The 25,268-nt window shown below is 40.6% G+C and overlaps 1 protein-coding gene across 4 annotated transcripts; it reads right to left on the bottom strand.

Moving 5' to 3' along the window:
* Nucleotides 1–1,561: 1,561 nt before the first annotated feature.
* On the bottom strand, nt 1,562–23,604 carry LOC143024842 (protein lifeguard 1-like). 4 transcript variants are annotated; one of them, XM_076184125.1, is made up of 6 exons: nt 23,488–23,604; nt 17,157–17,268; nt 9,691–9,907; nt 9,442–9,563; nt 4,727–4,817; nt 1,562–4,457 (listed from the first exon to the last, which is right to left on the bottom strand). In XM_076184125.1, the coding sequence occupies exons 1-6, from the start codon at nt 23,507–23,509 to the stop codon at nt 4,257–4,259; spliced, it is 765 nt and encodes a 254-aa protein (XP_076040240.1). In that variant the 5' UTR covers nt 23,510–23,604; the 3' UTR covers nt 1,562–4,256. The 4 variants fall into 4 exon arrangements, with proteins under 4 accessions (XP_076040240.1, XP_076040238.1, XP_076040241.1 ...); XM_076184123.1 differs by lacking the exon at nt 23,488–23,604 and adding an exon at nt 22,381–22,534; XM_076184126.1 differs by lacking the exon at nt 23,488–23,604 and adding an exon at nt 22,371–22,389.
* Nucleotides 23,605–25,268: the final 1,664 nt, after the last annotated feature.

Raw genomic sequence — 25,268 nt, forward strand, 5'->3', positions numbered from 1 at the left:
CATTTTCTATTATGCCTAGTTCCACTTCCTTTGCTTTTGCTATTATTTAATTTCTCATTTTATAATCTATTGTCAATCTTTTCTTACTTTGGATAAATACTAATTTTGGATTTGTGTTAAAATCTATTTTTCACTTTTGGTTCCACTTATATCCCTTATCCAGGACTCTTTCCTACATTTTACAATCCTCCTCATTTTTCACCTTTGTGATCTTTGTATCACCAGTAAACAAGTTTGCAGAGCTTTTTCTGTCATAACATTATAGAAGCCAAAACTGAGCCCTGTTGTACACAGCTGGTTTTTCCATTCTGTCTTTTCATCCCTTACAACTTTGCTCATATTCTATCCTTTAAGAAACCTTATCCATTCTAGTACGTTTCTGCCCATGTCCCTTACGTTTTCTTATTTCCATATTAATCTCTTGTATTCTCTGTCGAAGGCTTAAGTCCAAATAAACACAATCCATCCTTCTCTCTCTTACAGCACATCAGTTTTAAGTAGAATCTTACCAGGTTTGTGATACACTACTTTCCTTCTCTGAAACCAAATTGATTATTTACTAACCACTTCAGTATGAGTCAAATTTTTGTGGGTAGCATTGGCTGCCATATGCATGCTGCATCACATTACTTGCATTATAAAATATAAAGTCACTACTGTATTACTTGTTCTCTTTTACTTTGAGTAATAATAAACACAGAAAACATGATCAAACCAGTTCACTGATTCTGTGGGTAACTCGTGTACAACTATAAAAAAATTTACACGTACAATTAAGACGCTGTATACCCACTTGCATCTCATGATGCCTACGTAGGCGCCATCATACCTAGTGGTTAATATTCTTTTCTGTTCAAAATGTTTCATCCATATTTTCTTACACATTTTTTCTATTCTACTGGTTAAGGACAATGGTCTATAATCAAGTAGTACCTCTGTTACCACCTTTATGAATTGGTATCACATTTGTTGATTTCCAGTCCACTGGTACTTTACCTTCATTTCGTGAATTAGTTATCAAAATGTGTACTTTGTTCACCAGTTGTTTTCCGCATTCTTTCAGTATACAGTTTGATATCTCATTGGGTCCTGATGCCTTTCTCGTTTCCAATTTTCCTATTTATTTTAACACCTCTTCTGTCTTCATTATTATGTAATTTAAAACTTTTACATTTTGAGAAGGTACAAGATAGAAAAAAAATTAAGGTAAATGTGGGTAAAAGTAAGGGACAGGATGGCAGCGAGTTGGAAGCAAGTCTTAAAGGAGAGGCTGGAGGAAGTGGACAGTTTTTTAAGTATTTGGTGTTGCATGGGGCAGAAAATGGAGGGGTGGAGGAAGTTGTAGATTGCGAGAAGCAAGTAAATTCCTTGGGGGGATTGAAAACTGTCACAAGAAATAGGCATTTGGAAATGACTGCAAAGAAAAGATCATATGAAGGGGTGATTGTGCTGACGACATTGTATGGAGTTGAGACTTGCAATTTAAGAAGCAGAAAGAAGTTTAACCTGTACGTCACTAGGCAAATGTTGTATATACTCCCCCCGCCAGTGTCGGAGCCAATCTTTTTTTTTTTCTTTTTTTGTAGACTTTCTTTCTGTCCTCACATGGGTTGAACAAGGTCATATTTTTTCGGGAAAGCTTCATTAGAATTTCTGAGTGATGAAATTTGACACTTTTGATAATTCAAGTCAATATACAGTCGCCCACTTACAGAAAATGTTTATAAATAGTTTTTGTAATTTTTTTTTGGCAAATATTTATAAACTTATGTGGTAAATGGATTTTTCATTTTTTTTTTTTCCTATAACTTCATGGAGGATAGTTGATTGTGGTGTTTATTATTGTTTTGGTAAAGTTTTAGTAAGCAACCATCACACCATTATTGCCCGGCCTCATTTTGTGTTACGCATTTATTATGAAAATTGGCAATGCGAAATTGCCAGTTCTATGTGTATGAATACATACTAAATAGCACCTGCCTAACTGTTGAAGTACAACTTCACCTCCTCATACTTCATTTTGTACACCAGAATTGCCTAAAATACGTCCTAAAGTCCGATTTTATTCCCCAAGTTAACCCCTAAAAATTGCTGCCAGGGTTGCCAGTTTTGTCATTAAATCAAAATTTTTAGGTGCCTTTTATAGTGAATGACTTGGTCACTACCACAGATTTGACCCTACACGTAATTCCTATATTTGGCGAATTTTTTAAACTATGGCATACAATGTATGCCGCTGTAGCTCAAGCCACAAAACAATTGCAGTATATGACATACACTGGTGATGCTGTACAGGTTAAATGTATCTGAGAAGTATGGTAGTATTTACAAGGTTGGATAAAGTGAGAAATGAGGTGGGGAGGAGAACTGGGGTGGAAAGGGAGCTGGCAGATAGGGCTGATGAAAGACTATTGGTATGGTTTGGATACATGGAAAGAATGAATGAAGAAAGATAGACAAAAGAGGTGTGGAAGACAGAGGTGGATGGAGTGAAAGGGGCTTTGAGCTAGAGGGGAATGTCTGTTGAACAAAGAAGGGAGAGGGCAGGGGATAGGGGGGGAGTGAAGAATGACAGCCCAGAGGGATTTTCTCCCAGTCATTTCTTTTCTATGTCTGTAGAGCAAGGAGGGAAAAGGGTAGGGTGAGTAAATTATATTCTGATGCAGCTCAAAGGCATTTCTCTCCGTTTTCTCTATTTTCTGCTTGAGGGGACAGAGGGGAGGTCACCAACAAGTAAAGCGGCCTTCCTGTGGACATACTGTCTTGCTGCATTGCTTCTGACCCAGGGCAGTGGGCAGGAGATGGGTAACGTTTCATCCACAAGGAGCTAAGATGAAAGGGAAACAATAGTGGATGGGAGTGGGAACCTTTGACTTGGCTACCTTTTTTATAAGTGGGAAGAGGCCCTTAGCATATATGTTCTTTTCCCTTTCACTTTTCACCCGTTTGGTAGACTGAAAACTGTTATTCATTATTTCTGCTTATTCTCTGTCCTCATGTTATAATTCTTTCAACTTTTAATTTAGACCTTCCTACTATTTGATTCAGCTTCCCATTTACAAATCTATGATATAGCTTTGGTTGGTCTTTGTATTTATCGACTACATCCTTCTCAAGGCTCTTTTCTTCTCTTCATATTTTTATATATTCATTTCTGGCTTTTTTGTAGTCATCCTTTATCTTCTATGTTCTCTTTTGCCACTTTTCCCAAGCTTCTCTCTTGCTTTTTGCCAATGTACATCTTCTATTAATCCAGTTTTTTTCTTCCATATCTTTCAGTCATCCTCGGTACATATTTTTCTCTTCCCATGTTACAAATATTTCTTCTCTATATCTGTGGTTTCATAGAACTCTTTCCAGTCTGCATTTTCAAGTCATTTGTTAGTTAATAATGGTTTGCCTTTGAAAAATGATAATTTCCTTGTCTGTACTTTCCCTATTTTGAATTTGACTTCCCCACTTTCAGCACAACTTCAGAACCACATGATCACTATCCTAGTGGGCACTGGTAATTCATTCATTTGATAAAATCTGGTCGAGACCTACAAGTTTATTGTCTCCACTGTATCTTTTTGGTTCTTTTACCATGTCATTACACTGCTCATTGCTAGATTCAGTAGTATACTGCCCCAAGATTCTTCACTATCTTTTGTCTTCAATTCTTCCCAAATTCTTTCTTTTTGCCCTTGGTAAAGACAAAGATAGTATTACCATCTTAAATAAAATGTTCTAGCACAGAACAAGCTTGAATCATTTTGGTGGTGTCTGACCAAAATTTTTGCCCTCAATCCTGTGGCCATTGTCCTACAATGTACATGGTTCGTTCTTTAATCTACTGATGGAGACTAATTTCTTAGCACAATTTGGAAGAAGGATCTCTGGTTGGTCTGCAAATACCAAGGTGGGGTGATTTCTTTCTACACCTTGGATTGACTTGAGATTGGAGATGTTTCCTTTGGACTTCTTTACAAGTTCAGAAACAGTTTACTTGATTCAGCTTTGCTGGCTCCCAATAAATTCTAACATAACAAAAAGGCAAAGGTGAAGATGAAGAAGAGAATAGAAGGTTTTAAATGTTTATCAATTATTCAATATCTTTCATATACTACAATGCCACCACCAATAAAAGTTTTGAAAACCTATATTTTTAGTAACTCATGCAACATCTAGCTTTTTGAACTTTAAAATATAGATACTCCTTTTAACTCGTACAGTAACCTGGCTTTTGTTGAACATGCGCTGCAACCCCAAAGGCATTAGTTTCGAGCCATGCCAATAATATGAAGGATGTACTGGAACAAGTTGATAATGTCTAAATACAGAGTAAGAGCAGCAAAGATGTATTCCTCAGGGGAGATGGAGTACTTGTGTGAACCACCCATCATCAATTGAGTGTCAAACACAATGTACAGACTGAAGATCAGGGCACCCAGGCTGGCATATACTATGTTCAAAACCTGTGTAAAGACACAAACAAGTAAACATATAATCAACAATCTTAGCCACATTTTTTTTCAGCAAACAGGAATGTAGTTTTGATGAAGGTACTCCCATATTGTTTTCAAAATAATAAATTGTAATGATAGATGGAACAGCCACCCTAGAAACATGTTCCAAAGATTTAAATTCCTTCATAATCATATTACATTATTACTAACAATGTGACTGAAGACTTTCTCAATATTAGAATGTATCTCACAGAAATCACTAGAATGACAAAAGTTACCTTATTTTGGAAGATAATTGCCAATATACCGAAGATGATGAGGATAATCAAGCCCACAAACAAGAAACTACTACACATTGTGAAGTCAATCCTAGAAAGAAAATCAAATACAGTATTATCATACTAGATACACATAAAAAGGAGCTGGCAGGCCAAGGCATGCACCCACCCTTCACCTATTTGTTAACCCCTTTGTTTAAGCTCCGTGTGGACAAAGGCCCATCCCTGTTCCCAGCCTGCTACCTGAGTTAGAAGCAAAACTGCAAGACACAGCACCTGCATTTGCAAAGCCCAAAAGCTAAAGCTGGTTTAGCCCCACTGATAATTACATGGCAACCCTTCCTCCCTCGTTCATTCATGAGAAATACAGAGAAAACAAGAAATACCTTCAGACTATATCCATTCACAAGCACTCTCCACTCACACCTGTCCCTTCCCTGCTGAACAGACATTTTTCCTTTTACCCATGCCTGCCCCCCCCCTCACCCCATCCATCCATATTTTTCTTAGCCTTACCCTTCAGTTCACTCCATCCACCTCACCTTCCACATTTTTTTTCTAGTCTTTCTTCACCTATTCTTTCCACACATCCAAATTTTTTTTAGTACTCTTTGATTAACCCCAAGAGTTGGGGGCCAAACGGCAGCAACCACCCCTGGCCATCAGCTCTACGCAGGTGGCATCGATCCCCAAGAGGAGCTACGCCTGCCTTGGGGAGTACCACAATCCTTTTTCCCAACATGCAATATTACGTTTTTTCTGCACCGAGGGGTGATTTTCCGGCGATCACTCCTCTTCTTCTACTTTTAGCTGGAGATGTAGAGAGCAATCCTGGGCCCACCACAAAATACACATACCCAACATGCTCTAAACCCATTACTTCAAGCAGACAGACAAAGGGCTCAGTTCAGTGCAATATGTGCAAAAACAGGGCCCACCTCACTTGTACAACACTTGCTGACACAAACCAATACACAAACACTTGGACATGTTCTACCTGCCCTCCAGTAACCCCACTCCCACCTCCCCAACCACAGCCAGCACCCTTACCCACTCCCAATTTCCCTTTGCCCTTACCCCCGATTAGTACTCCCCTTCCTTTATCCCCGATCTCTCCTTTCCCCCCCCTCTGACCCAGATCCTACACCTTCCCCACTACCACCCCAACCTCAACCCAAAACGGCAACATACAACACATACAAAACACACAACATCAACATATTACAACACAACATTGACGGTATTAACACGAAAAACATGAACTTGAACACTTTCTTAAACAACACAACATACACATTGCGATTTTACAAGAAACAAAACTAAGACACTCACATAAAACACCATCATTTCATAGTTACACCACCATCAGACAAGACCGGACTGACGGCTATGGCGGTGGACTCATCACCCTGATCCACCACTCCATCTGTTTTGTGGACACAAGTGCCACAACCAAAATTCTCCTCCCTACCACAGATAACACAACAGAAATCCAATCCATTCGAATCCGCACAGGCAACAAATCAACACTGACAATAGTTAACATGTACATTCCCCCCCAATCATCCCCCACAGTTCCAGACACCTTCAGGCCTCATTTTAGCCAACTAGCCTTAATCCCCAACCTGATCATGGGTGGAGACTTCAACGCCAAGTCGTCTGCCTGGTATGTCGACAACCCTGACACAGACAGAGGGCTTGATATACAGACTCAGTTTGACTCATTGACTATCATGAACAACACACATAATCATACACATATCCCACACCAAGCCCTCTACACTCCCTCCTCTCCTGATATCACCTTTTGCTCCCCCTGCCTAACCCCAACAACATCATGGAGAGTGGTCGGAACCCTTGGTTCTGACCACCTTCCAATCATCATCACCACCAAAACAAGATGCACCCCAGTTGGCCACAGACACACTTACACCAATTACAAGAGAGCTAACTGGGAAGCTTTTAATGAAGAGACAGAACAACATTTTGAAACACTTAACAGTACACCAATCACAAACATAAACAATGCTGTGCACACTTTTAATACAATCATACAAAATGCAGACAAGAGATACATCCCTAGAGGCAACAGAAAATCACACAACCCCAACTTCACACCAGAAATCCAAGGCCTCATCAGACAACGTGACACACTTAAACACGATACCCCCACACCTATCCCTCAAAACATAGCAGACCAAATACAAACACTAAACACTGTGATTGCCAATAAAATACATGAACAAAAAACACAAAATTGGCAAAACTTTATCAATACACTTGATCACAAAACAAACACCAGCGAATTGTACAAAACACTCAACAGCATTACACTATCCAACAGTAACACTACACGCTCTCACGCAGCAATAATCACAACAACAGATAATCTACCCTCAAACAGACAACAAGCAAACACACTCATACGTCATTTTGCACAGACAAGCCATCTCACTTCTCACCCTGATGACCGACGCACCATTCGACGTAAGAAAGACTTTCCCACAGACTCAGACTATACACCCTTCATAGACAGTCAGACAAAACTCATAATACATAGTCTCAAGCACTCATCTGCCTGTAGCCCTGATAACATAAGCAACATCCACCTAAAACACATTGGACCACAAGGTATACACGCACTCACAAATATTGCAAACTACAGCAATTCACACAACACTATACCCGACATCTGGAAGCATGGTAAAATAATCACCATTCCAAAACCGAACAAAGACCCAACAATCCCAACATCGCACCGCCCAATCACACTTCTCTGCACCTCCTCTAAAGTCATTGAACGCCTAATACTTAAACTTGTCACACCACATATTCCCCTTGCTGACTCACAACACGGTCTTAGGCCACTACACTCCACAAACACTCTTCTGACAAACCTCACACAAAGATGGCATCAATTCAGATAGGCCCCACCAAAGAACACTTCTTATAACATTACATACATACATACATATACCAAGGCTTTTTCCCCTTTCCAAGGGAGGTAGCCAAAAAGGGAAAGGCATAAAAACACTCCCACCCATTTCATCCCTAAATACACTCCACACCCCTCCCACCCTCCCTCTCATCTGAGCACCTCCTGGATGACGGGTCATCCCTGCACCCTGCCCACCGCCCTGGGTCAGAAGCAGTGTCGCAAGACACAGTACATCCACAGCAAGGCCGCTTCATTTAATCGGCGACATTAGTAGAGCTTTTGATGCTATCCCCCGCCACAACCTAACAAATAAAATATATAACACAGACATGCACAATAACACCAAAAGATGGCTGGCCAATTATCTGGCAGGTAGGAATGCTTACGTGTCATATAATGGCCAATCATCGCACATCAGAAACATTAAGAACGGAGTACCACAGGGCTCAGTTCTATCCCCCACACTAATTAATCTATACATGCATGACTTACCCACGCCAGACACCTCAGAAATACAAATCTCTTCCTACGCAGACGACATAACAATCACATGCACACATCGTAACACAGACAAAGCTGCAGAAATAATCCAGCCATACCTTGACACACTCAACACATGGTTCATCACAAACAGACTCAAAATAGCTCCAACCAAATCTACAGCAACACTTCTCACCAACTGGACAAAAGAACACAAATACATACCTCATCTCTACATCAACAACACTCTAATACCACACACAAACACCGAAAATTCTTGGTGTAACATACGATACATCCATGTCTTTCAAACAACACATCACAAACATAAAAAACAAATGCACACCCAGACTTAACGCACTTAAGTCAATCACTGGAACAACATTTGAACAAAACAAAGAAACTAATATAACAATATACAAACAATGCATACGCTCAGTGTTGAATTATGCGAGTCCTGCATGGGCTCCTAATCTCAGTGAGACACACCACAACACCCTTCAAATCATACAAAACAAAGCCCTAAAAACAATTACAGGCTGCACAAATACAACACCTACAGACCATTTACACCATGAAACAAAAGTCCTAAATGTCAAGGACCACCTCGACATGAGAGGCACACAAACACTTGCCGCAGCCACCACAAACACATCACACCCGCTACACTACATAGCAGAACACCCACACACACCAAGAAACATTAAAACAACACCCAAAGACCTTTATCACGCACAGATACTCTCTTCTCTTCCTCCACAACCACCAAATACCAGCCTCCGGAAACATATTCATAATCATATCACTCACCGCTCCATTAACACACTGCTGCATGCCAGACACCCTGATATCCACCCTTCTGAATCCTCTCTCCCACGAAAGGACAGAGTCCACTTGGCCAGACTGCGGTGCGGTCACCACCCAGCACTTCTAAGCTACCAGAAGAGGCTGGATGACCACGTTGTGAACAGCTGCCCAGGATGTAACACTTCATCCCATACCATACAACACATAATGGAAGACTGCATTATACACAATCATGCACGCAAACAACACAACATACGCTCTATAAAGGATTTGTGGGAAAACCCAGTTTTGGCTATGGCATTCCTTGGGGAGACGGGACTGCTCGGACAGACAGTCTAGGGAACGACAACAACAACAACTCCTTTTCCATGCCTGCTCTCAACTTCACCCCCTTCATTTCTATCTATTCATCCTGGAAACTCCCATCAAACTTCTCAAACAAGACAAATAAACATACAGAAGAGCAATGGTTATAAAATAACATACTTACTTGGTCTGGAATGCAAAAAGGGTGAGTGCCAAGGTCACCACAACACAAATACCCACTGCCAAGAGTACTTCGAACGGGGCATAGGTTGCTGAAGCAGTTCCCAAGATGAAACCTTCACACACCTTGAGGAAAGGAGCTTCAGATTATAAAAAATAATTTCTCTTAAACCTAATATGCACGCACTGTCACTAATCTAATAAACTTCAGGTCTAAATACATGGATGCACTGTAATAAAACTAAAACCCTACCGTGAAGATTCCAAGGAAGATGTAGTTGTGAGGAGTTCTACGTCTCAAGCTGCCACAGCACGAAAGAGCCACAATGCAAACCAAAGTCATTGCAAAGGCACACCAGAATAGGGCTGGGTGGTGTAGTGTGTAAAGGTACACATCATTATCCAGGGAGAAGATAGCAACAAAGGCAAATGAAACACTTAGCTGGGCCATCAGAATCATGTACACCTTCCTGCAACAAATTATTAAGCACTTTAGTAATCTAAAAATTGTAATTTTGGAGAAACAGACATAATAATTATAGCTTCAGTTTTAACAACTGGAAACCTGCAGCTCCACAAAGGCTGACAACAGTTGTCAGGTCCTGCTATACCTCTCATTGGGAAAAAATATAGGACTGTCTGTTGTATTGCTGATCTTGCTACTATGTCCGGATTGTCTGAATAGTCTGTTTGTACAATTTTGAAAAACAAAGAATCTATAAAAGCAACTGACATGGTGAAAGGGGTCACAACAGTGACCTCTACAAGATCAAAAAGTATGTTGGAGATGGAAAACTTCTCTTAGTTTGGATTAATTGAAAACAGCTGGCTAACAATGTGGTTTCTGAGACAATAATTTGTGAGAAAGCCAAGGTCATCTATAATGTTTAGTAATAGGCCTGCCTGATACTAGCATCCAAAAGGAAGAGTTTAAAGCCAGTAGTGGGTGATTCAAGAACTTTAAGGAAAAGACTGGGATCCATAGTGTTGTTATGCATGAAGAAGCTGCCAGCTCAAATTTGGAAGCAGGAGAAAAGTTTGTAAAAGAATTTAAAGAATTTGTAAACAGTAAGGGGTATGTTCTGAACCAAGGGTTCAATTATCATGAAACAGGCCTCCTTTGAAAAAGATGCTCAGGCAAATGTACATCTCAAAGGAAAAAAACTGTACCAAGCCTTAAGTCAATGAAAGCCTGCCATACTCTTTTTTGCTGTGTGGTAATTCTGGGGTGAAAGGGGCATTACAAAAGAGAGGAATGTCTGTGGAGGAAGGACGGGAAAGGACAGAAGATGGGGTGAATGGAGAGGGGTTGTGTATAGATGATGCTGTGATGCATGAGGGGGAGTGGGTGGGGGATGGGGGGGGGGTGAGGAAGTATGTATGAGAAAAAAAAAAAAAAAAAAAAAAGATGCAGCCCGAAGGTATTTCTCCCCGTCTTCTCCTTTTCTGCAAGAGGGGACAGAGAGGGGGGAGTCACCGAATTTATGAAGCGCCCTTGCTGTGGATGTGCTGTGTCTTGCAACACTGCTTCTGACCCAGGGCAGTGGACAGGATGCAGGGATGTGCAGGAGGTGCCAAGATAAGAGGGAGGGAGGGTGGAGGGGAGTGGAATATATAGGAAATGGAATGGGTGGGAGTGGTTTCTATGCATTTTTCTTTTTGGCTACCCCCCATGTAGGGGGAAAAAGCCTTTGGTATATGTATGTATGTATGTATGGTAATGCTAGTGGGGCCGACAAGATCAAATTCTTCTCGTGTATCATTCAGAGAATCCCCAAAGAACAACATCATAAGAACAACATCATAAGAACAACCTAAATGTTATGTGAAAGCATGGGTTACCAGGCACTTCTTCACTGAAAAGATACACGAGGAGTTGGCTCCATTAGTAAAGGCTTATCTGCATGAGCAAAATCTCCGTCCTGAACAATGCTCCTAAACATCCTCCAGTCTTAGATGATGCTTTGGTGAATAAATACTTCATCAAGATAAAATATTTGCCCCGGATACCACTCCTCTTATAAGAATAAAAATAAAAATAATAGTAAATGAAAAAAATAAAATAAAATAAAATAAATAAAAATAAAATATTGTACACCAAGGCTATGTCACAGACATGTTTTGAAGTTATAAATCAAATAAAACTGCCCCTCGAGAAGTGTCTTTGAGGACAATGAACTCTGCCTGGAAAAAAACTCTGGTCTGAATGCACTGCTGCAAAGGACTTTGAAGGCTTTGAGGAACCACCTGTTGTTCCTGACATTGTATCTCTGGGCAAGCCTATGGGTTTGGAGGTAAGCAAAGCAGATGTCAACAAGCAAGTGGACAATCACAAGACTGAGCTAAAACAGAAGAGCTGCAGCACCTCAACCAGAGGCAGAAAGAAGTCGCAGAGGAATTTTCTTCAGGGAAGGAAGCGGAATACACTGTAACCATTACCACTGCTGATATCAAGAATCTTCACAAGTGGTCAAAAAACCCAGGCAGTTCCTGAGAAGTGGCACCATGATAAAGCCCTTGTTCAATGATATCATCATTGACATTTCAGAGAAGTGGCACCATGATAAAGCCCTTGTTAACATGTTCAATGATATCATCATTGACATTTAAGAGAAGTTCAAAAAAAGGTCACAAACATCACACCACTTTGGAACATTGGTTCTCATAAATTGCCACAACACCAATGACCCCAAGCCCTCCACAAGTGATACTTTAGCAAAGGGCATGAAAAGGCAAAAAATCCAGACACCAGAACCACCAGAAATGCAGTTACCTTTAGTTATAATGAAAGATGACTCGCCTTCCAAGCAATAATAGCTCCTCCTCTCTCCTCCAGCTTCAATGTATACCCTCAACCTTCCTTCAAGATTATTATTTGGTACTATTTTACCTTAAAATCCAGTACATTTATGTGGCTGGTATTTGAACAGATTCTGGAATGGATTAAGTTCAGATTCCAAGGTATCACTGTAGTCCATTCAGCTGAGGTGTGCCTATATTAAAAATTATTATAGATGTAAAAGGTGGGTGTGGGGGGATTTCTGGATAAAATAAATGGTGGTGCAATGAGTAAAAAGTTTGGCAATAAAGACCGATGCAAAGGTGGCAGAAGAATTCTGCGTTACGTGTCTAATGAGACACTGCTGCAAAGCACACTTTTCCATTCTCATACATATATATTCTATCAATATACCAAGCCTCTTCCACCTTATAAGGGAGGTAGCCAGCCAAGGCAATGAAGGGTCATCTATGTCTCCTGCCAACTGCTTGGGTCAGAGGCAATAGAGCAAGACAGTGTCATGCTATACATATATTTGTATCAGCTACCAGATTTCTATAACTTCCTACCTGCTTCAGTATTACCCATTCAATTGTACATAACCTTATGCCTTCCATTATTAGATACCACCACAACCTGACTTTTTTCATATATTAACTTCAAGTATTTACTCCATGCCTTAAACTTTCTTAATACTCTGAAACAGAACAGTATAATTTGCACATACATCTATAATCCATTCTTGCCCACCTTCCTTTAACCTCACTCCCATACTCTTTACTCCTGCATTCACTCTTTTTATTCTATCTATATGCAGACTAAATGCCCATTGTGCTATACACCCCATCTTTGAATCAATGACCAAAATCGTTTCCATTTTCACAAGCTTCAAGCATAAATACTCTTCACTGACTAATTTCTTCCTCTTTCTCCACAATTTTAAGGTCTTTTATACTTTTTGCCATTGTCTGTCACAAGTTAATAACATACATACATACATATACCAAAGGCTTTTTCCCCCTTCCAAGGGAGGTAGCCAAAAAGGGAAAGGCATAAAAACACTCCCACCCATTTCATCCCTAAATACACTCCACACCCCTCCCACCCTCCCTCTCATCTGAGCACCTCCTGGATGACGGGTCATCCCTGCACCCTGCCCACCGCCCTGGGTCAGAAGCAGTGACGCAAGACACAGCACATCCACAGCAAGGCCGCTTCATTTAATCGGCGACCCCCCCTCTCCGTCCCCCCTTGCATATAAGGAGAGGACGGGGAGAAATCCCTTCGGGCTGCGTCAAAATTTACTCACACATACTACCCCACCCCCCACCCCCCCCGCCCATTCCTCCTCATGCAATCACAACATCATCCATATACAACCATTCTCCACTCACCTCTGCCTTCCGTCCTCTCCCTTCCTTCCTCAACAGACATTCCCCTCTTCCCCAAAGCCCCCTTCACCCCATCCATCCACCTCATCCTAGGACGTCCCCTCATGTTCACTCCCTCCACATCTGCCTTCCATACCTCTTTTACTAGTCTTTCTTCACTCAGTCTTTCCATGTGTCCAAACCATCTTAATATTCTTTCATCAACCCTATCTCCCAAATCCTTTTTCACCCCTGTTCTCCTCCTCACCTCCTCATTTCTCACTCTATCCAGCCTAGTAACCCCCACCATACTTCTCAGACACCTCATCTCAAACACATTCAAACTCCTTCTCTCTTCTTCTCTTATGTTCCACGTTTCTGCCCCATACAGTGCTGTTGGCACAATCACTCCTTCATACAGTCTCCTCTTCGCATCCATTCCCAAATGTCTATTCCTCATTACACTCTTTAATCCACCAAGGCATTTACTCGCTTCTCTCAATCTACATTCTACCTCCACCTTCACTCCACCTTTTCCTGCTACACTTGCACCCAAGTATCTAAAACTATCCACTTCCTCCAGTCGCTCTCCCTTAATGTTCACTTCCAGTCTACTGCCACTTTCACCCCTTGTACATCTCATCACCTTACTTTTACCCACATTTATCTTTAGCTTTCTTCTATCACATACTCTCCCAAACTCTGCCACCAGCTTCCTCAATCCCTCCTCTGACCCTGCCACAAGCGCAGTGTCGTCCGCAAACAACAGCTGGCTCACCTCCCACTTTTCTCCATTTTCTTTAACCATCTTCAATCCCTGACCCACCACCCTCACATTTACCTCTTGCAACACCCCATCCATGTATAAGTTGAACAGCCTGGGCGACATAACGCATCCTCGACGAAGTCCCACCTTTACTTCAAACCACTCACTCTCTCCATTTCTAATCCTGACACAAGCTCTACTACTCTCATAAAAACTCTTGACAGCTCCCAAAAGCTTTCCTCCTATCCCATAAATCTGCATAACCTCCCACAGTGCCTTTCTGTCTACCCTATCATAAGCCTTTTCCAGATCCATAAAAGACCAAAAAACATCCTTCCCCTTTCCTATAGCTTTCTCACATATCTGTCTTACCACAAAGATCTGATCTACACAACCTCTACCTGTCCTAAATCCACACTGTTCCTCACCAATTACTCCTTCTGTTCCTCTCCTAATCCTCTCAATTAAGATCCTCCCATAAGCCTTCCCTACTACACTTAACAGGCTAATCCCTCTGAAACTACTACATTCACACTTGTCCCCTTTTCCCTTGTAAAGAGGAACTATACAGGCACTTCTCCAGTCCTCCGGTACTCTACCCTCTCTCCAGCAAACATTAAATAACCTCACCAACCAGTCCACCATCACTGAACCTCCCTTTATCAGACATTCTGCATGGCATCCATCCAGACCAGGTGCCTTACCTGCTTTCATCTTTACAACTGCCTTCACCTCATCCTTCCTTATTTCTCCTCCGTTCTCCTCACTCATCACTCTCATTTTCTTCGCATTTCCCACTGCAGCTATCTTTCCTTCCCTATCCTCCTTCACATTTAGCAACTCCCTAAAATATTCTGCCCATCTTCCCCTTACTGCCATCTCTTCCATTATCATCTCTCCATCTGTACCTTTTACCTTTTCTTCCCTACTTGATTCGCCTCCTCTTCCTCTCTTAATTTCTTTCCAAAACATCTTTTTATTACTTTCAAAATTTTCTGTCATACTCCTACCCCATTTCACATCTGCTCTCCTCTTTGCCTCCTTTACCTTTTGCTTTACTTCTCTTTTCTTTTCTTTGTACGTCTCATATGACTCCCCCGTCCTCTTTTGTAACCAATCTGTGAATGCTCGCTTCTTCTCTTCTACAACCTTCTTTGTTTCCTCATCCCACCATTCACTACCCCTTCTTCTATTTCCCCCTGTCCTTCTTGTTCCACACACCATCCTTGCACACTTTAAGACTCCCTCCTTGAACCATCCCCATTCCTCCTCCACCCCCATCTCTGCTCCATCCTTTACTCCCTCCCACTCCTCCTTCAGCTTCTTTTCGTACTCCTTCTCCTTTTCCTTTTCATTCAAGGAGTTCACTCTAAGAACCTCCCTACCTTTTGTCCCTTTCCTCTTTCTCCATCTATCCTCCACTCTCAGCTTACCTTCCACCAAAAAATGATCTGATGTTCCCCCACCCTCTCCCCTTAGCACATGTACATCCTTAACTCTTCCTATCATAATCCTATTTACCACTACATAATCCATTAGCGCTCTATCTACCACCCTTCCCTCCACCACCCTCTCCCATGTGTACTTATGCTTGACTTTCTTCCGAAACACTGTATTTGCTATCATCAACTCTCTTTCTAGACACATTTCCACCATCAACTCTCCACTACGATTCTTTCCTGGAACTCCACACTTCCCAACCACTCCATCGATTGGACCATTTCCCACCCTAGCATTAAGGTCTCCCAGTACTATTACATTGACATTTCTTCCTAAACCCTCTCTGCACTCATTTAAATCTATCCAAAAGGCCTCCCTTTCTTCCACGCTCTTCTCACTGCCAGGCCCATATGCACTTACAAAGACCCACATCTCCTTTCCCAGTTTCACCTTCATCCACATTATCCTTGAGGAAACCTCCTTCCACTCCACTACCTGTTTACCTATCTCCTCACTTACTAGAATAGCCACCCCTTCCCTCCCTCGCCCTCTCTTCACTCCTGATAACCTCCCACTTATACTCCCAAACTTACACTCACCCTTCCCTTTCAACTTAGTTTCACTCAAAGCCAACACATCCATCTTTCTTCTCACAAACATACTACCTATCTCTTCCCTTTTACTCTCATCTGTACCACATCCACGCACATTAAAAGACCCAAACCTTAGGGTGCTGGCCCGAGGCCCTCCAGCACCCCTTATGCCTTCACTTTTCTTTTTAGGATATATGCCCCGTGGGGCTACAGGGAGAAGGATGCCCAGTCCCTCTCCCCGTCCCTTTCTTCTCGCCTCTTACGATCCAAGTGGGATACTTGGTGGCAGTATTCTTTTCCCCCACCACAGGGAATTCCCCCATCACAGAAAGAGAATACTCAGAGAAATGGTACAGGACAGCAAGAAGGGGTTGGGGGACAGCATAACGGAGGGACAATCGTAGTATAAAAGTGTCATCATTTCTCTATGAACAGAATTTCTTCTATCATAGACAAAATTATGTGTGGCTCTGGTCCGTAGGGGCGCCCCATATAGACCCTAAAGTATCGACTGCATGCTACTTTGCCACACTAACAAGCAGCCAATACCCCAGACAGGGAGCCAATACCCCAGACGGGGTATATATACTAAAATAATTCAGTGTTTGATGGGCAAACAAAAGGTAACCTAAAGATTCAAGACATCAATGATACTACAAAAAGAATTTGGGTTCTCACAGTAATACTGGAGTCCCATACAGTTTGCCTAAACAAGATTTTATAGTGCACATACCTCCACCCAAGTGAAAAACAAGAAAATGGTATACCTACCTAATAAAGCCCATACGCACTGATTTCTCTGAGAACTGCAGAGCACCAGAGCTCTCCAAGGGTTCTTCATAGTTGTCACCGGAATACATCTTTCTTTCTGGATCTACCTGACCTGAGGGAAAATAAATACTGATTAATACACATACAAGATAACTTAATTCTTAATACGAGTATAAAAAGTAATACCCAATTTACATATTTCATCTTAAGTGTGTAATGACATAATTCAATCTTTGTCCATTTCCCCCAAAATTACACAAACAGGAAGATTTTGTGACAAACCACTGAAAATAGTCGAACATTCTTCAGAATCTAATCCACCCTAGACTGAAATATACAGTCTGGTATGGTCCTCACACAAAGTGAAATATATAAATAGCATTGATAGAATATAAAGAGCAGCAACCAAACTGGTTTTCAGCCCTATATATAAGTCATGAAAGACTAAAAACACTAGATCCGCTATTACTAAATGAGAAGAGACTTGCACTGACAGATTTATGAGGACTATTGGGGCCATGAACCTCAGTAGGAATGTTAGTTCTTTTCTGCAATTCCTTCTAGCTGATTTGATATGGTGGCTGAGAGGATACACAATGTTCATAAAAGCTTGCAGGCTGAATACAAACTATATACAATTGTGGGAAAGGACACACATTGATCATATGTTGGACTGCAATGTTGTCCCATACCAGATGACACAGATAGTGCTGCCATTACATCCACCCAGCTCATTATTAGCAAGTTGAGTTAAAACCGTATGCACACATTTTCACAATAACTATTCAGCTTGCACACACTTATGAGCCTTACACATATATATGACCACCATAATGAAAAAACTGGAAGGAATTATAGAATGGTTCCAACATTCAATATCCCCCATTCAACTGTACATAACCTTATGCATTCCATTATTGGATACCATCATAACCTGACATCTACTCCAACGAACCTTAAGTTTTCTTAACACTCAAAACCTTCCTCTGTTTCTGATAGCAGAACAGTATAATTTGTAATAAGTAATCTACAATCCTAGAGAGTTGGCCATGGCACCCTGGCATCTTGAGCTTGTGTGTCAAATGTGGGGCCTAAGTATTTTAGTGGTTTTGACATGGAAACAGTGACCAGTTCCTGCAAAACAGACATTTGGGTGAATAATTTCCCTGCTGCCGATCTTCAAAACAAGTAACCACCTGGAAATACAACTGAAGCAAAATGGACACAAAATTTACAAACTCTACAGAATGGAATGCCAATAGTAATAAGAGGATACACCAAAACCATCCCAACTGGACACCATACATAAACCAAAAAATTCCTGACAAGTTAAACACCATATGAGGACAGAGCCTTTATTTGTACGATGTTTCGCTTATTACAGCTTTTTCAAATAAAGGCTCCGTCCTCATATGGTGTTTAACTAGTCAGTCTTGTCGGCAACTGCTACTTTCATAAAAAAATTCCTCCCATACAACATCACATGAAAGTGATAGTAACACAATTCTACACCAGAATCCTTCACACCACACACCCTTGTCACTACATTTCACAAATACTGCAAACAGAACAAATAAAAACTAAACTAACAGCATACTACTCTGACATCTATAACAATATATCACCTATACCACACAATCCACGCAGATCACTAACACAAGCCCTTTAGGACAGACCAAACTTGTACTCCAACCACCGCCCCACAAAAATACCCTCTTGCATCTGATAAGCACCATAATGGCATGCCTGTGTGTAGGACATCATCCAGCATTAAAACTGTACCAACAGAATAGGCCTGGCCACAGATTCGAACTGCCCCTGACCCAGCCACCACACTTGAAGACACAGAACACACACTACAATACCCCACACTAACAATCCCTATGCAACAACACAATACATCTTCCCTGAACAACTTAGGGTCCTACCCGGAGGTTGTTGCCAGTTACATGAAGGACCCAGGTCTTCTGCAAGAGACCAGGGGCAACATATTGACTGATTCATTCTACAATTAATATTTTCATTATGTTCTGCATACTTATTACTACTACTTATACAACATAAAAAAATTCTTTATATGGATATTTTCAAGGCAGGAAGGGTCACAAAGTTTAGGCAGGATGTAAGTCTGCATGAGCAACACAGCCATCTAGTGGCCAGCAATAAAGAACTATTAAACAGTTCAAATGCTACATTTTGAATATGTACTTTATTTTACCATCCATAATCATAAGATTAAAAAAAAAAAAAAAAAAAAAATCTGATTACCAAGGAGTTATTGTATCAGAAATGGGAAACAACTCAAAAAGACCATCAACTTGAGTGAAATAATTACAAAGGTGAACAAAGGTGAAAGTGGAGAAAGATAAGGGAGTGTTGATGTGAGATAACCTGTCATTCAACAAACATCAGTAAGATGATGCAAGAGATATGCCAACTGCTGAAGAAAAAGGGGGCTTTTCACTATATTACATGGTGGGATGCTGATTTTATTATCCTAATCCTTTCTAAATGGATATGCAGTAGTGGTGTGATCCCCAATGAAAGTATGATATAAGCAGGACCAAAAATATACAAAGAGCAGAGACCAAAACAATTCCCAGCTTTGCAGGTAAGTTGCATGAAGAGAGACTAGAAACCACTAACCCTAACATCAAAGGATCCAAGAGAAAAACAGAACCTGACTGCAGTATTTAAAGCAATGAAATATTTGGACAATTCTGATAGATACTTCAATTTGGGGCAGGGGAAATCATGAGGTTGTGGGAATGAGATAAATTGATAAGTCTGAAGGATGTGAGAAAATAAAAAATTCCATATATGCATAGTAAAAGAGGCGTGGAAGGCAGATATGGAAGGAGTAACATGAGGGGGCAACCTAAGATGAGATGAATGGGTGGGGTAAAAGGGGCTTTGGGGAAGAGGGGAATGTCTGTTGAGGAAGGACGGGAGAGGACAGAAGACAGGGGTGAATGGAGAAAGGTTTGTATATGGATGATTTTGTGATCCATGAGGTGGAATGGGTGGGGATGGGGAAGAGGGAGTATGTGTAAGAAAAATTTCATGCAGCCCTAAGGGACTCCTCCCCTTCTTGTCCTTCTCTGCATGAGGGGACAGAGAGGGAAGTCGCCGATTTAATGAAGCGGCCTTGCTTTGTATGTGCTGTGTCTGGTGACACTGCTTCTGACCCAGGTCAGTGGACAAGATGCGAGGATGACCCATCATCCAGGAGGTGCCAAGATAAGAGGAAGGGAAGAGGGTGGAGGGGAGAGGAGTGTGATAGGGATGGAATGTGTGGGAGTGGTTTTTATGCCTCTATTTTTTGGCTATCTCTCTTATAAGGGAGGAAAAAAGCCTTTGGTATATGTATGTATGCATATACTCCTGATAGAAGTTAAATGATATTACCCACACTGGAACCATACATGAATTTATAACAAGGATGACAATTGGGGAACATGACAGGATCCCCAAGAACAAACTCTTCCTGCATTCTATCATAGTTTCATCAATAATAATCAGGCCTGGATGATCCTTAGAATTTGAGGTACCGAATTACTAAATATAGGTTAGGTTACATAGGCTAGGTAGGTATAGGTTAGAAAAGACAAATTTATCATCCTTTCATTTCTTCAACCTCGGCATCTATCAAAACAAACATGGAGTATCACTCATCCACCACGACTTCGTTCATTAGTAAATTGGTTTTTAGCAACTTTTTTGTTATTGATTTCCACCAAGAAAATTACATATGTTGACGTATTATAATTTATAAAATTAATATTTACTTTTCTATTGGTATATCATGTAGGTGTACAAACTAAAAACTTAACCTTTTTTATAATATTTCCATCAGTAGAGATAGTACTGTACTGTGTTTAACCCCACAGAGGTGTGTGAGAATATTGCATTTGTGGACTAGAGATCTCACATACTGAATAGATTAACCACTTCAGTACGATCAAGTTTTCACATGTAGCATTGGCTGCCATATGCCCACTGCATTACACTACTCATATTATAAGATATAAAGTGACTACTGTATTACACATTCTCTTTTTACTCTGAGTAATAATAAACACAAAAAACATTATCAAACCAGTTCAAAGAATCCAGGGGTAACTCACATACAACTACAAAAAAATATATGTCAAGAAGCGACGATGGCATCCTCACATACTCACTCACTCCTCATGACATCTACTTAGGCATCGTCATACCAAAGTGGTTAATACCATTCTATGTTATCACAACAAATTCAAATTACCTTAGTTTGGGCACACAAAGGATTGTTGTAACTTATTTTGTCGTGATTTATATGGATGGGATGGAGGAACCAAATCTTTTAACCAATGGGACCATTATCAGGGCCGTACCCACTGGGGTAGGGGGTGGGGGAGGCAATTACCTGCCCCAGAAATTTTCCAAAATTTTAACATCCACATTTTCTGATAACTACCCCACCAATACACTTCCTCCACAAACTACAGGTCCCTTCACTAGGTATTGCTAGATCAATGAATTAAGAGGAAAATAATCATGTACGGGCCTGATTATAATCCAATGGTGCAATGAGATGATAGGTTCAATGGTTTTGTGCAAAATGTGAGTGACGAAAACTTCATTTGAGTAACCATCCAGTAAAACTCCAGAATCATGCAAGCATGGATATTATTCAACATGAATACCTTGTGACTTGTCCAATAGCTCCTAACCTGATCTACCTATTGAAACCTTTCCATAGGCATAGAAAAAATAATCTTTTAAATGCAAAAAAAAGTGTGATTGTGTTTGCGTGATACTGGAATATAACCAATCACTCTGTGTATATCAAAATCTACCATTATTGGTGAACTACATATTTCTGCCAATGAAAATGATGAGTACTTAAACTGCAATGGGTTAATTCTTATCTTACGATGACATTACTCTAACTAGATATTGGATTAATTCAATTAAATCCAAATAATCTCATTGCGCTACATGGTGTGGGTTCATAATTACACCGGTTTGTAAATCCTCAAAAATATATCCTATGAATATTGCAAAACGTCAGCAAATTTCACACACTTGCATCACGTCACGGGATCATTCCAAAACGTTATGGCTAACAAAAGTTAAATGTCAGCATTCATTAACTACTTCAATCGAAATGTCTGCACTAAAAACTACGTGCCATCCTAAATACATATATGTATACTTATATATGCACACGGAATATTACTTGGAACTTGGTTCGATGACTTTGGCGTTATCTTGTTTGACGTTTCCCAGCAGCGTACCGCAACGTTATGAACTTGCATGAGTGGAAAGATGGGAAAGTAAGTATACATCAAATTCAACTCAAGACATCCTTGGGGAATATTTACAGCATGTATACAGCGCCATCTCTATTTTGGTAAATGCACTACATCCTAAATTTCAGAAAAGGAACCTTATAAGATGTCTAGAAATTTATATTTTCTTATTCATTTTCTTTTTTATGTGCCATTGCTATCATATTTCAGATAAACCATTAGTTCATATTCGCACAAGAGTATAAACACGAAAACTACGTTTACAACTGGTACACAATCAATACTCAAACAGTGGTTCAATATTACTAAAATCATATGTATTTTTTTGAAAAAAGATATCCTAAGTATTCCCAATAACTGAGCGAGATAGAAAAAATACAATTTAAGATATACTTATTTACATAACGTGTCTTATAAACATCTTATGAATTGTTCAAAATTGTCTAACCTTTGATATCTAAATCTTTTATTATTGGTACCTTGTTCATTGACGTGCTGTTAATACTAATGTTGAATTTAGTGTAAACAAATCGTTTTCATGGATCGCACGATGAAAAAAGAAAACAATCGCGAGATTTCTGGAGTTCCGATCACAAAATGTCATACATTACTTGGGGGGTCACACATCACGTATCATCATACATGACTTATGGAAACACTATTTCTAACATATACATAATATATTTGACTCAAAATTACTTACTAAATATGCGTGACTTTTCAAGATTCAACAGGTCAGAATATTGCATTTCACGATTTACTTTTCTGCATCCGTGAGACTACTATGGACGCGCATATTGTGGTTAAATACCATGAAAATGTCAATTTATATCCGTCTAGGTTCTATCCCCAAACAAAAACTGATTGGATGATGGATCTCCAGCGAAGGAGACGTGCTTCCTTGACATTTCAGTCTTTGCAGGAAATTTGGAAAATAACGCTGTTTCAAGGACCTCTTAAAGTTAAAACGTGATGAATATCGTACGTGGATAAAGTAACATGGTCTCTAAGGTAAAACAATACTTATTCCTTACCGGATGGTGAATGAACTTCCATATTCTGAAATGGTTTGTGCTGACGCAGCACACTGGGACAAGTATCAAGCAGCGCAGCAGCAGCCCGGGTCCCTGCGGAATGTTGCCATGGAAGGAAGCATGCGTAGAATGAGCATAATATGCAATTGCAGATGAAAAGAAAAAAGAAAGAGCTGAATGTACTGGATAAATACCCTGGCGATATATATGGTGAGTTGATGAAGAAGCGATTGTTCTATGACATGAAGCATGTAATGAAAATATTGTGTTAGAGGGTGAGAAATGTTGGTCTCGAATTGATTAGGCCGCCCGGTAGGCCGTATGGAGGGAGAGATGGGAAGAATTGTGAGGGAGAACCAGCATATATACCAAAAATGTTTGTGCGAAACGAGGGATGTATTGTATTTTATCGCCGATAAAACATGTACGAATTAGATAAACTGCTCCTGTCCTTGATCACATTGAAATAAAGTATAACAGGATATCGTGTTAAACTCATGACCAGGTTGTCGTAAATTCATAACATTACCGGGTGTATGAAGAGAAGGACTACAAGAAGGTTGAAATTGTTACTAGACACAAGTAAGACGCAAGTTGTTTCCTTGTGCATAAATACAATCTCAAAGTGGGGGTTACTGGTGGGAAGAGTATCTGGGTAATCATTGGAGATGTTTCGTTTTTCCCACCGTTTATCATTACTATTATTGTTGATATTTATACTATTATTATGATTAATATCATTACTATTATTATCATCATTAATATGTGCTAGTGATATTTTGACGCAGCCCGAAGGAATTTCTTCCAGTCTTCACTTTTTCTGCATGAGGGGACGGAGAGAGGGAGTCGCCGATGAAATGAAGTGGCCTTGCTGAAGACAAGATCTAAGGATATAAGGTCTAACCACTTCCGACCGAATTTCGAGGGAGTTGGCGCAGCGGGCCCGTGAACGTCACCTGGCTGTTCAAAGTGGGGTTCGCGGGTCCTATAGCTGTCAGTTGAAGCTGGTGCGCCGTTCGGGAATGTCGTTGCCTTCGCTCGCACCGCTCCACGCAATTAGTTATATTCTGACAAATATTATATAAAATATATATATAAATATATATAAAATATTATAGTTCCTGTCTATATATATGAATATATAATATATATATATATAAAATATTATAGTTCCTGTCTTCCTTGGCGTTTCACAGTTTTCTTCAGTGTTTCACAAAGAGAAAACGGACCCAGCCTAATGACGTCAGAAGCTGCGCACAATAATTCAAACGGCCTGACCTGTATATTTAGACCTTGGCTGAAGATGTGTTGTGTTTTGCTACATTGCTTCTGACCCAAGGCAGTGTGCGAGATGAAGGGATGGCTCATCATCCAGGAGGCGCTAAGAAAAGAGGGATGGTGAACGGGAGTGGAGTATGTGGGGGATGAAATGGATGGGAATGGATTTATGACTTTGGCTACCTCCATTGTAAGGTGGAATGCCTCGTACCTAGTGACGAGGTAGTACCACAGCGCTGATTCCGAAGTTTGAAGTTTGCTGCTGTGGTTGGCTCTGGACATTAATCTGGCTTTCTTGATGGTGACATCGTTGATCCGTGTGATGGTGGGTGCCAGGGGCAATGTGAATTTTCTGAACCGCGTCGCTGCCTTGGCACCATCACCCGCAATAGTGTTCCCTGGAATTCCGACGTGACTGGGGATCCACTAATATGTTGCAGACCTCTCATGCTGGTCCAAAAGGTGTAGCGAATGCTGCATTGATTACAAAGAAGGAGCATGAA

The sequence above is a fragment of the Oratosquilla oratoria genome, chromosome 4, assembly GCF_046742065.1.
Source record: "Oratosquilla oratoria isolate Oo_2021 chromosome 4, ASM4674206v1, whole genome shotgun sequence".
Classification (NCBI taxonomy): Eukaryota; Metazoa; Arthropoda; class Malacostraca; order Stomatopoda; family Squillidae; genus Oratosquilla; species Oratosquilla oratoria.